Source organism: Anser cygnoides, chromosome 6 (genome assembly GCF_040182565.1).
Source record: "Anser cygnoides isolate HZ-2024a breed goose chromosome 6, Taihu_goose_T2T_genome, whole genome shotgun sequence".
Lineage (NCBI taxonomy): Eukaryota > Metazoa > Chordata > Aves > Anseriformes > Anatidae > Anser > Anser cygnoides.
In genome coordinates, this window is record NC_089878.1 from 32,066,817 (window position 1) to 32,079,289 (window position 12,473).

At 70.5% G+C, this 12,473-nt stretch overlaps 1 protein-coding gene across 1 annotated transcript; it reads right to left on the reverse strand.

Annotated features, from left to right (window-relative positions):
- Positions 1–343: 343 nt before the first annotated feature.
- Positions 344–5,019, reverse strand: CYP27A1 (cytochrome P450 family 27 subfamily A member 1). Its single transcript, XM_066999464.1, has 9 exons — positions 4,754–5,019; positions 2,778–2,968; positions 2,371–2,570; positions 2,100–2,297; positions 1,768–1,928; positions 1,398–1,564; positions 1,086–1,167; positions 816–1,016; positions 344–723 (listed from the first exon to the last, which is right to left on the reverse strand). Exons 1-9 carry the CDS (start codon positions 4,997–4,999, stop codon positions 598–600), a joined length of 1,572 nt encoding a protein of 523 aa, XP_066855565.1. The 5' UTR covers positions 5,000–5,019; the 3' UTR covers positions 344–597.
- Between the last annotated feature and the right edge of the window lie 7,454 nt (positions 5,020–12,473).

The following is a 12,473-nucleotide window of genomic DNA, read 5'->3' on the forward strand; positions in this document are numbered from 1 at the left end:
AGGGGGTGCTGAGCCCATCCTCCCCCCCCTGCTGCCTCACCCTGCCCCCTTCCCGTGCCCCCCCCCTATCAGCATCGCTGGGGAGGAACGACTGATAGCGAAAGGTCCCGTGTGATGCACGCCCCCTGCGCTGGCTGGCGCTGCTGGGGGGCACGGTGCCAGCCCCGGGTGGTGCCAGCCCCCTCCCCACGGCGGGGACCTGCTGCCAGCTGCAGTTTCACTCCACGGGGCTGGCTCCGGCCCTCGGGACCAAGCACAAACCCCAAAACCCCACTGGCGGCTCCATCCTGCCCCGCGAGGTGTGTGTGTGTGTGGGGGGGAAACTGAGGCACGGAGAAGGGGCTGGGGCCAAGGTCAGTTATTGAGACAGGACCCGGGCGTCCTGGCCCCAGGCACAGATCCACGCGCAGCGACACGATCACGGGACGAAGGAGACACCCCACGGCCGCAAGCCCCCTCCCTGCGCCCCCCCCCCCCCCCGGCAGGCAGAGCTCCTGGGTCCCCGCCGCAGCCCAGGGGGGCGGGGGACGGGGCGGGGGGGAGGGGGGGGACCCCTGGCAGCGTGTGAAAGGCACAGCAATGCCCCAAGCCTCCTGCTCAGGGGGCCCCCGGGCGAGCGATGAACTCCAGGTTGATGGGCTTGTCGGCCACCAGGACGATGCGGGACACGGACGTCACCTCCACGCCGCGGGGGTCCGGCCGCACCTCGAACGCTTGGATGATCTGGGGGAGGGGGGGGAGAGAAAAGGGGGTGGCGGTGCCTCAAGACTCCCCCCCCCGAGACACCCGGTGTGGCTTGGGGGGCCCCTACTCACCCTGGCGAGGGCCAGGTGCATCTCCAGCTCGGCGATGCGGCGGCCGACGCAGGCGCGGACCCCGTAGCCGAAGGGAATGGAGCTGAAGGGGTGGTGGGGGGAGCCGTAGCCCCGGAGCCAGCGCTGGGGCAGGAACCGCTCGGGCTCGGGGAAGTAGGTCTCGTCGTGGGACATGGCGTAGTGCGCCAGGACGAAGAGGGTCTGTGGGGTGAGAAGGGGGTTAACGCCCCTCGGGGCACAGCGGGACCCCCCCGGAGTGGCCCCACTCACGTTCTTGGGGAAGAGGTAGTCTCCGATGATGATGTCCTTCTCGTAGAAGACCCTGGCGTTGGTGGGGACCACGGGGTAGACCCTGGGCGGGGATGTGGGGAGAGTTGGTGCGGGAGCTGCGCCCACCTGGGCCCCAAGGCAGGGCCAGGAGGAACATCTCCCGCTGCTCGGCGGCTCCGTCTCCCCCGGGGAGGACGTGGGTGGGTGGGTGGATGCGGCCCCAAGGGTCTGCGACCCAGCCCTGCACCCTGCCTGGCCGGTGCCCCCATCACCAGCATCCCCCCAAAACCATGGGGCCAGGCTGGGCTGTACCTCAGCGTCTCCTTGATGATGGCCCGGAGCATCGGCATCTTGGGGATATCCTCGGCACGAGGAAACCGGTCCGGGGGCACGACGGCTTTCAGCTCCTGGTACAGGGTCTCCTGGATGCCTAGGTCCCGGGAGAGGTGGTACAGGGCCCACGACAGTGTGTTGGAGGTCTGGGGGAGCAGAGGGGAGGGAGGGAGATGGGGCTGGCACTGGAACATCCTCGTGCCGCGTGGCACCAGACAGCCCCAGCTCCAACGCGCAGGGAAAGCACGAGGGAAACTGAGGCACGGAGCCGGGCAGGTGGCAGAGAGGAGAAGAGGGTCTGCACCGACAGGCCCCTGAGCCCTTGGGGCAGTGCGGAGCTGGCCCTCACCGTGTCCACGCCGGCCAGCAGCAGCTCAGCCACGCTGCCGTAGACCTCGTCCAGGCTGAGCCTGCCGCTGGCCAGCAGGTAGCTCAGGTAGCCCGACACCTCCTTGCCCCCCTCCACCTGCCCCTCCAGCTCCTTCATCTTCCGATCAATCAGGGTCTTGCCTGCGGGGACAGACACGGCCATGGAGAGATGACCCAGAGTCCACGGAGAGACGGGCAGACCCCGGGGCGGCCAAAAAGGAACGCGCCCCGGCCACGCTCGGTGGCTCTCCCGGGGGGGCTGCCCCCCTCGCGAGGGTCCCTGTGGGGCCTGATCCCATCCCCACGGCTCACCGAAGGCAAAGATGGTGTCCCAGCTGTCCAGGTAGCGGTCCCAGAAGGGCAGCACCTTGCGGCTCCAGCGGGGCAGGACGGTGGCGAAGATGGAGTTCTTGAACATGAGGTTGATGGAGTCGATGAAGTGCTGGGTCTCGGCGGGGACCTGCTGCTTCAGGCACCCGATGCGGGTCTCGAAGAGGATATAGGAGATCCCTGCGGGAACAGGCCGCATCCAGACCCCCGCGGGGACACAGCGGGGCGGGGGCGAGGGCTGGGCCCCCCCTACCTTCCAGGGCGAAGCGGTAGAGCAGGTTGGCCACGTCCCCCACCAGCACCCCCGAGGGGCTGCGGCTCCGCTCCTCGCGCAGCCGCACCATCAGGTCCGACACCACCTCGCCGATGGCATCCGCGTACAGCAGCGCCTCTGAGGGCTTCAGCAGCCGCTTGTTGAGGACCTGGCGCAGGCGGTACCAGCGCTCCCCTTCCCTGCGCGGCGGGGATCGGGCTCAGCGGGCTAAGCCGGCGCCGTGCCAAATTCACCCCCGAGCCCTGCAAGGCTTTCTGCCCACCGCAGCCATGCCCGCCCGCTTGGGGAAAAGGGAGCACTGGGAGCTCCTGCCCCGACCACACATCACCCCGGCGCGGGGGCAGGAGGTTTGCTGTCCCACAGAGCACGGCCAGGGCAGGACTCACTCGGTGAAGGGTCCGTAGGGCAGGCGCCGGGTGTCCCGGTGCTCCTTCCACAGGGCCATGTCGCTCCGCATCGGGTACTTGCCCTCCTGCCGCAGCAGCTGCTCCAGCACCACGGGGCTCCCGATGTTGATGTTCTGGTAGTGCCCGAAGGTCGACTTCCAGATGGGGCCGTAAATGCGCCGGGACATCAGCTGCGAGGCACCAGAGCAAGGCAGGGTGAATGGGACGTCAGGGTGGGGGGCAGCGCTCAGCACCGGGGCTGGATCAGTGCCCGAGCATAGGAGGCACCGACCCCCTGCAGATGGGCACATTCCTCATCCATCCCTGGGATGCATGGAGGGCCCGGCGGGTCTTTTAGGGTGGCATAGCCCAGGAGGGGACAGCAGGGACGGGGACAACTGCCATGCACGGGGCTTGGCGAAGGTGCAGGGCCACTGCAGCGGCCGTCAGCAGATCCAAGCCCTGCTGCTTCCAGCATCACCCCATCTGTGCTCCGCTCAGCCCATGCGGGTCCTTGAACCCGCCGCCGATAAGGGTGGTTAATGATCAGCGCCGGGCAGCACCGGGCTGCTCCCAGGGCAGGTGTCCAAGCACGGGGCTGGGGCCACGTGTGGCCTTGGGCTCCCGTACCATCCGGGGGACATCCACCAGCACCAGCCCTCCTCCGGGCTCAGAGCTCCCCTCTCCTCACCTGCACCCACCAGGGCCGTGCCTGCGTCCCCTCGGAGCATCCGGTGCACCCCAGGGGCGGCCGGGCACCCCCCTGCAAGCCACAGGGCCACTTCCAAAGGTCCCGTGGCACCTCGCCGGGCACCACCGCAGCCCCTGCGGAGCGGGACCAAGCCCAGGGGGCTGCAGGGACCCAGCAGGGAAGCCCTGGTCCCGGTTCCCCGTGGCTGCGGGGATGCACGTGGTACAATCTCCCTTGGTGACTGACTGCATCGCAGCCTGAGCCCGGATTCATCTGGATTCGTCACCGCGGGGAGACGTTCCTCGCGCGTGGTGGCAGGAGGAGGGGGAGGGACGGCCGCCCCGGTGCCGCAGGCGGTGCGCCCTGAGAGCACGGGGCTGCAGGCGGCCGCATCCTGGGTCGAAGCCTGCTGCTGGCGTGTGCTCACGGCCAGGACCCGGCACGGCTCAGGCCTTGGAGAGCAGGGCTGGGAGAAGCTGCTGGCATCGGGGGAAGGCACCTCCGGAGCTGGCTGCAAAGCCGGGCCACGCTCGGAGCCCCAGGGGAGCAGCAGGGACCTGTGCCTGCTCCCCGAGCCCCTGCTCCCCTGTGACAGCCCCTTCCCCTGTGACAGCCCCTTCCCCTGTGACAGCCCCTTCCCCAGGCAGCGGTGCCCGCTGCTCGGCGGTGCCGGGGAGGCCTGATCCTGCGCCCTCCTCCCAGCTGTGGCGGGTCAGAGCTCCAGGGCGCTGGAGGCTGCCGCCTGGCTCGCGGCCAGCCAAGCCCATGGCTTGCTTCATCCGACGTATGAGGAAGTGCCGACAGAAGAAAACAAACAGCTGCCTGTTCCTCCCCTGCATCCCCGGGCACCGCTCGCCCCCACATCTGCCCCCCCAAACTGATGCCCCCCAAGCTCGCTGCAGCTGGGGCTGGCCGGGGATGCCGGCACCCCGCGAGCAGCCCCTGGCCCTCGGGGGGAAGCCAAGGCACGCGTGGCCCTGCCCGGCTCGGGCACTCCGAGGCAGCCGGCGGGACCCATCGGGTGCCACCCGCTTCTCCGCCAGCCCCTCCGCGCGCTGCTCCCCCCAGCACCCCCCCACGGGTGCCGGGGCGCTTTCCCCCCTCAGCTCCCCACGGTCACTCGCGGGCTCACCCCCCACGCCGGCACCCAGCTCTCCCCGACCCCATCCCCAAAGCCCCCCCAGCCCACGGCGCCATCCCCCCCACCTCCCTTGCGCCCTCGGGGACCCGCAGCCCCCCCGGCAGCCCGCAGCCCCCGGCCGGCCGGCCGCGCCTCCCCGGGCACCTGGAGCCGGTGGGTGTGCAGCAGGTAGCCGCGCAGGAAGAGCCAGACGAAAGTCCTGAGCAAGCCCGGCCCCGGCAGCTCCGCGGGGCCCTTCAGCCGAGCCGGCCCCGCCGCCGCCGCCGCCGAGCTCCCGGCCCTGCGCGGCGGCCCCGGGCTGCGCGGAGGCGGCGGCGGCGGCGGCGGCGGGCGAGGGCGCAGGAGCAGCGGCAGCAGCGGCCGCCGAGCCCCGCCGCTCGGGCCCGCCATGCTCCGTCGGCAGCGCACGGGACGGGGCGGTGCGGGGAGGCACCGGGGGCGGCGGGGGGCGGCACCGGGGGAGGCGCGGGGGGCGGCGCGGGGGCGGCACCGGCACCGGGGAGCGGGCACCGGGAGCCGCTCGTGCGCGCCGGGAGCTGGGCAGCGGCACCGCGCACCGGGGGCTGCACCGGGAGGTGCGGGCGTTCCGGGGCCGGTACCGCGCGGCCGGTACCGGGCGGGGGGCGCGGGCACCGGGTGCCGCGTAGCGCCGGCATCACGCACCGGGAACCGGCACCGGCAGCGCCGTGCAGCGGGTGCCCGGCGCCGCGTGCTGCGTAACGGCACCGCGCCCCCGGTGTGGCACCGCCGCAGGCACAGCGCCCCGGGCACCGTGTGGCGTGTGCTGGGGGTGCTGGCACCGGTACCGGCACCGGGTGCTGCTCGCCGAGCATCGGCAGCGGGCACGGTACCGGGCGCTGGGTGCCACGGCCCGCGTCCTGCACACCCCCCAGTGGCACCGAGCTCACCGCTGGGCCTGATGCTCGGGTCGGCTGTCCCCCCGCCCTGCCCTGTCCTTGTCCTGTCTGCCTTGACACCTCGCCCATCGTTCCCTGTCCTCGCCCGGTCCCCGTCCCCGTATCTCTCCCTGTTCCCGTTCCTGCCCCATTTTTCTCCCCGTCTTTGTCCCCGCCCTTGTTGCTCCCCCCCAGACCTGCATCTCCCGCAGAGAAGGTGGCAGAGCCCCTGCGTGCCCCCCCTCCGGTCCCCTGAAGCGTCCCTTGGTGCAGCCATTTGGGAGGACCTGCTCCAGGCCACAGGGACGATGCCAAAGGTGCTGGTAAGCCACGGCTGCCCTGGGCTGGCACTCATCCCTCCCCTGGGGCAGGGGTTGGGCGCTCAGGGTGGGCACAGCCACCCCACAAGGGAGCCGGGTGGGGACACCCGGAGTGGCTGTGGCACCTTTCTGGGGGCGACTTTGCTTTGTCGCCGCGGCAGTGGGAGCGCAGCACCAGCTCCTGCCAGCCCACGAGCTGTCACTGCTGCGGCGGTGCCCAGGACACGTTCCCTCTGGCCAGCCTGGCGCTGCCACCGGGTTTGGGGACGGCGGGCAGGGCACTGCTCTGCCCGCAGCGGGGACCCGTGCCGTGCTGGGGCCGTCCCACCGCTGATCATTGACCGCCCTTATCAGGTCAAAGTCCTGGACAGGGACATTTTGTCCCCGGGGCAGGCAGGCAGACACCCGAGAGCCCCAGGGGTGGCTGCGTCCCTGTCCCTCTCGGGGACGAGGGCTGTCCCAGGCTGGGCTCCAGGTGCCCGACGTGCCCTGCAGCAGCGGGGCCGGGGCTGGGTGGTCCCGGGGGGCTGGAGGGGCGCTGGGCAGGGGCCCCGTGCTCCAGCAGACACCCGGCAGAGCCGGGGCGCACAAGTGCGAGCGCCTGCCGCCATCTCATGGCTGCGCGCAGCCAGCTCCGCAGCCGGTGCTGCCCGGCCTGGGCACGCACCCCCAGCCCCACGGGGGGGGGTTCCAGCCCGGGCTGAGCCCCCCCAGGGCCCCGCCCGTCTCAGCCTGCCCCCCCCCCGCCTTGCTGGAGAGTGCTTTTTGGCCCCCTTCTTTCCCTCGGGAAGCGCCAGCCGGGGAACCCAACCGCTGGGGCTGGCTGTTTGGGGGGGGGGGTGCAGAGCCAGGGCACGTCCCGAGGGGGGGGGGCTTGCTGGTGGGGCTGGGGGCTTCCCCGGGCTGGGAGCAGGCTGCTGAATCCAGAGCTCTGACACTATCCCTGCGGGGTATTCCTGCAGCATGCCCAGCTCCCGGGGTCCCTGCGGAGCTGTTGTCCTGCAAACTGGGGGGCTCGGGTGCCGGGCACCCCGCAGGAGGTCTTGGGGCTCGGGTGCTCCCCGTCTCCGCATCGGGGAGCTGCTGGGGGTGGGCTCACGGGGAACGGCCCCCGCGGGACCCCAAAGGGCAGGGGGCGAACCTCGTGGGGTCTGACAGAGCCCCCGTCCCCCCCCTCCGGCCCAGCCGAGGGGGACCCCGGTGCCCGGCTCCTTCTCGCCGCAGCCGCTAGGCTGTGCTCCCGCCTCTCCCACCGCGGGGAGCCGCCGGGGACCGGCAGCGCCGCCGAGCCCCGTGCCCTGCCCGCCGCAGGATGCGGCCCCGCAGCCCGGCGGGGTCCCCGCCTGCACCCCGAGCAGCCCTGGGTGGCGGCACCCAAGGGTGCTCCTCCAGCTCCCCCGGTTCCAGCCCGGTATTCCTCCCGGTCTCCCAGCCCCGGGGGCCGGTGGCAGGGGGGGGCGCACGGGTGAGTCACCCAGGGGGGAGCGGGAGGCGGGAGGCAGCGGGAGGCCCGAGGCCACGGGGATGGCTGCCAGGGCTGCGGGGGCTGTGGGGGAGGCAGTGCGGGAAGGAGGGGGTCGGGTGAGTCAGGCTGCCCCGTCGGCGGCCTGGCGGGGACTTCCAAAAGGAAGTGGCTGGGCCATGACACATCCCCAGCCGGAGGGTGCCGCAGGGGTCCTGGGCTTTTCCAGCTCCAGGGACAGCTCATCGGGTGCTGCACGGGGACCTCGTCTCGCTGGGGTGGGCAGGGGGCTGCAGCGGGGGCCGCGGTGGTGCAGGAGGTGGTGGGGATGTCATCGTAGGGTGTCCCCGCAGCCGGGGATCGATCCTGGCAGGCGGGGCAGAGGCAGGAGAGCGAGCACTGTGTTCATCCGTGGGGACGGAGAGATGGCGGTGGCCATGGGCCATCCTTCCCCACGCCGGATGGGACCTGTGGGTGCGGGGACAGGCACCGGGGGACCCCCGCCCTGCTCTGTCCCCCTGCAAGGGTCTCTTGACCCACCCACCAGCTGCTGCTCACAACGCGGTGGGTCCTGGCCGCCGGGACAGAGGGACAGCTTCCTTACGTGACTTGCACAGAGTCACCCAGGAGCTGGAAACTTTTCCCAGGACTGCCTCCGCTTCACCCCCTTTTTCTGTCCCAGAGCTGGGAGCGGGCTGTCCCCCGGGAGGGCATCCCCTGACTCACCCCCAGGAAAGCCCAGGCTGTGAGAAGGCTGCGCCTGGGGTCCCCGGGACCATAACCGCTCTGCCGTCACGCCAGCCGTGCGTCACCGCGCTGTCACCAACTGAGTCACGGGCTGTGCCGGGGTCAGCGGGGCTGCACAGCTGCCTGGGGGGACACGGGGAGATCCGGGAGGACGGGGACATTTTCTGGGTCTGCAGTCAGCTGCTGTCCCCCCACACCGAGTGCCCAAGCAGGGCCTTCTCACCCTTCTACCTAAGGTCCCCGTTCCCTTAGAGAGGCAGGACAGCCCCCTCCTGACCACGGGGACAGCACAAGGCTTTTGAAACAAGCCTCGAATCAAGCACCACGATAGCCCCAGTGTGCAGGGCTCAGCACCCAGCAGCGAGCCCTGGTGCCCTGGGGGCCCCGGGGTGCCGGGACCTTGCCCCGAGGCCGTGGGGCCGGAGGCTGGGGCAGCCCTGGGGCTGCCGGCCGGGCGCGCAGGCAGGCTGTTATCGGGGGAGACAGAAGGCAGCCCGGGCTGCTCTCAAGTGGGCCAGGCTGATTAGTGCCTTCAAGTGCCTACAGAGTTATTCTAAGTCAAGTAGGCGCGAAGGGAGCCGATCTCGCCGGCCTGGGACCTGCGTCGGGCGAGGGACGGCTGAGACCCGGCTGACCCTGCCTCGCAGGGCTGCTAGGGGCCGCGGGGAGCAAGGCAGGGGGGTGCTCCCCTCCTCCGGCCACCCCTCTCCATCCCTTGCTCCCGCTGCAAAAGGCTGTTTGCTCCAGCCCAAAGCAAACCTGATTTTATCTCCCGGCTGCAGTTCCCTTGGCTGTGGGCCACGGCCGATGCCTCCTACGCAGCACTTGCGGAGCCCATTGGGGGACCCGTGCACAGAGCGGGCTGTGTACGCCGCCACATGACATCATGTTTACGGCCCGCGGGGGCCCAAGGACACCCCCTCCTCGCTCCCAGCCCGCCCGAGCCGTGCGCGTCCCTCCTGGCCCACAGCTGCACGGCATCCCGTGCTCCCCGCGCCGGGCAGAATGACACAGGGGGAGCTGGGGGGAGCAGGGCCGACCCTGGCATCAGTCCTGCCTTGTGGGGTGCTTTCGGCTCTGCTGGTCCCCCCCCCAGCCTCGGTTTCCCCTCTGGAGTGCGGAGAGTGGATGCCGTGCTAGCGCTGAGTGTGGGCTGCTGCAGCGGCACGAGGTCAGGCCCTCAAGTTGTTGCTCCGAGGGAAAGGCAGATCTTCTCCCCTTGGGACGTGGATGTTCCCGTCTCTCCCAGGACAGAGCTGGGGCTTCGCTGCTCTTGCATGAAACTGAGGTTGTTGGGAAAGAGCAACAACATCCAGAGCCACAGGGGCTCGCTAAGGAGTGCTAGGGCCATCCGTCCTTCCATCTGTCCGTCTGTCTCTCCATCCATCCGTCCATCCACCCACCCATCCATCCATCCATCCACCCACCCATCCATCTCCACAGGCATTCATCCATCTCCCCATCCATCTTCACGTCTATCTACCCACCCATTCAGCTAGCCTCCCACCCATCCATCCGTCCGTCCGTCCGTCCGTCCATCCATCCATCCATCTGTCCATCCATCCGTCACTGGGCTGTCAGTGTTGCTGCCCCGTCTGGGGCCCGGCTGCTCTCACCTGTCTGGTGCGGGGCTCCCCAAGGCCAGCGATGGAGAGCTGGGAGCCGCTTGCACCCCAACTCTGGGGACCTTTTGGGGTCCCCCAAGGCCACGCCAGGAGGCTGCGAGGTTCTCCACCCCCACGGGTGCCCAGAGCGGGGCACCACAGGGACGAGACGCCTCGGCTGGGCAGCACCGCTCAGCTGCAGGCACCGAGCTGCCCTTCCTGGGGGCGCAGCGTGCTCGGGTGCGGGACACGCCGGCCGTGCGGAGCACCGTGGGCAGGGGGTGCAGGTGGGATGCCCGGGGCTGTGCCCACCATCTCCCGGTGCTGCTCACGGGGCCGGCCGTGGGGCAGGGGCTGAGGCTGCGCGAGTGCTGGACGGGGGGGGGAAAACCTGTCTAATTTAAGACGGGGCCCCGCGGTCGCTGTCAGCGGCGGGCAGCGCTCTGATCTGGGGACAGGTCCTCGTCAGCTCCGCTCGCCACCCGCCGGCCCGACATGAAAGGGCTCTGCGCCCCGATAAGGCCCCAGGCGGGCGGCCCCGTGGTGGCAGCGCCACGGCCGATCCCGGGGGCAGCCCGCGGGGACCCCTCGCAGCGAGCCCATCGCCAAATTCCCCATCACCGCTGCGCCCGTGCGTTTGCACCGGTCGGGGAGCTCAGCACCCTGCTTGGCCCGCCGAATGGTGCCCCCGTCCCTCCCGGCTCCCACCGCTGGCAGCGCCCCGCGGGCTGGGGGCTGTCCCCACGCAGCCTCCCCCCCATTTTTCGCCAGCCCCTCCGCGGCGCGCAGGGGGCCGGTGTTGACTTAATAAGCTCATTCCGCTCCCGCGGCGAGGCCGCAACCCGGGGCTGGTGACATCACACGGCGCTGCCATGGGGACGCCGCGATGTCACCAGCACCGCGATGACCTCACGGCGGGAGCAGGGGACGGGGCCAGGCTGGGTTTGATCACCGGGGTCCTGGGCGGCCAGGGAGGGGAGGGACGCTGGGAAAGTATGCGGCCGCTGCGCGCCGCCGTGTTTGGCTTGGAAGTGGCCGCGCTTTCCCCGCAGCGGGGAGGGACGGTGCCCTTCCTCCCCCCGTTTTTCCCTCCCGCAGCCCCCACCTTGCGGCTGGGGGGGGGTTGGGGGATCGGGGGACCCCCTTCCCTGCTCTTTGGGGTAGGCGGAAGGGGCAGAGTGGGGTCGATGCGGGGAGGCTGCGTCCCCAGGCTGGACCCTAAAACGCCCCATAGCCTCGCGCAGCCCTCCATGCACTTCCCTACAGCCGGTGGCAGGTCTGTCACTGCCACTTGGGACCCCACAGCTGGCCGGGAGGGGGGGGACAGCCGGGCCCCCACATTTACGCTGCGGGAGCACAGGGGCGCCCGCATCCTCTCGGCACCCCCCCCGTCATTAATTTCCATCAGTGGCCAAGCAGGGCCAGGGGTGGCCGAGGAACACGGCGCTTTCCCCTGATAGCAAAAATAAATACATTAAAATTCTTGCAGGAGGCAGAAGAATGCGGGACGGCAGGAAAAAATTGTTTTATAATTTGTAATAACACAAAAGCTGGAGGGGGGGGGGGGGGAGGCGAGCTGCGAGAGGCGAGGGAAGGCAGAGACAAAGGGTCGGCCGCGGCGGAGAAGGCTGCTGCGCGGTGGCGGCGGGGACAGCCCTGGCACAGCACCTCCACCGGGACCTCGTCCCCGAAGGATGTGGCCCTGCAGGTCTCGTTGCAGAGGAGGAACGAGCAGGGCTAGTCCTGGGGCTGGGGAGCCCCAGCTCGCTGGGCTGCTCTCAGCAGCTCCGTGCCTCAGTTTCCCCTTGCTAACGGGGGATTTCCGTGCTGCTGGGGGACAGGGCGCAGCCCCCTCCCCGTCACACACAGGTGCCGGCCTTTGCCCACCCCTCTCGGGGGGCTTCAGCACAGCACCCACCCACTCGGGCCACCTCTCACAGCCAAGCTGGGGGCGTTACAGCCCCCCCGGCCCCCCCAGCCCCACGAGGGGCCGCTTCCCCTGGCCGCGGCGGCGGGGACGTGACAAGGCGAGTCGCTGTGCGCCAGGCGCACCTGCTGTCGGGACGGGCCCCCCCCCCTCCCTGCTCCCCTCTTCGGGATGAAATCAAAGGGATTTTTCTGCCCTTAGGAAATCAGATAAAGGCTTCTCACCTGCCCCGCGCTCCCTTTGCGGCGCAGACGAAGGCGGCGGAGGCGGCCGGGCGCTCGGGGCGGGGGGACAACAGGCACTTTCAACACGCCGGCGGATGAGCTGCGCGCTGCAGGCACAGTGTCACCCTGTCCCCAGCCCTGGCCGGGACATCTCCTCGCCAGGGGGCTGCCTGGTGGTGACTGCCCCCCTGTATTCAAGGCGATGGGGGAGCCACGGGGCAGGGGGGATGGAGGCTGCTGGGTGAAAGCCAAAGACCCCAGGGACGATGGAGCAGCCCCGATGCAGCTCAGGAAAGGTCCCTGTGTCCCCACGCCAGGGTGAGGACAGCTCGAGGCTGGTCACAGCGCCGTGGATGCTGAGCCTGGGTGGGAGGGCAGGGTAGGAGCAGGTGGGAGACCTTCAGAGGCGGTGGGAGTCTCTTCCCTCCCGCACCCACGGGGAGAGAATGGTGCCAAGCTGCAGCTAAAACCTGAGTCATTCGCCACCGAATGCTGCTGGTGGGAGCGAACGTGCCCAGGTGAAGGGGAGGAGGTGCTGGGGATGAGGAGCAGGGGAGAACTGATGGGCAAAGAGCTAGGGACGGGGGCAACGGTGCCCTCCTGGGAAGGGGGACGGCGCCCACATCTCTGCTGGAGGGAGGGGTGGGCTCACCAGCAGGGAGGATGCCCTGGCTGGCCCATCGC

Excerpts from the sequence above, each read along its gene's own strand:
- CYP27A1 (XM_066999464.1), bottom strand. The coding sequence starts at position 4,999 with ATGGCGGGCCCGAGCGGCGGGGCTCGGCGGCCGCTGCTGCCGCTGCTC. Across the intron at positions 2,298-2,370 it reads CTACCGCTTCGCCCTGGAAG|GGATCTCCTATATCCTCTTC; the intron begins GTAGGGGGGGCC and ends CTGTTCCCGCAG. Across the intron at positions 1,929-2,099 it reads GGACACCATCTTTGCCTTCG|GCAAGACCCTGATTGATCGG; the intron begins GTGAGCCGTGGG and ends CTGTCCCCGCAG.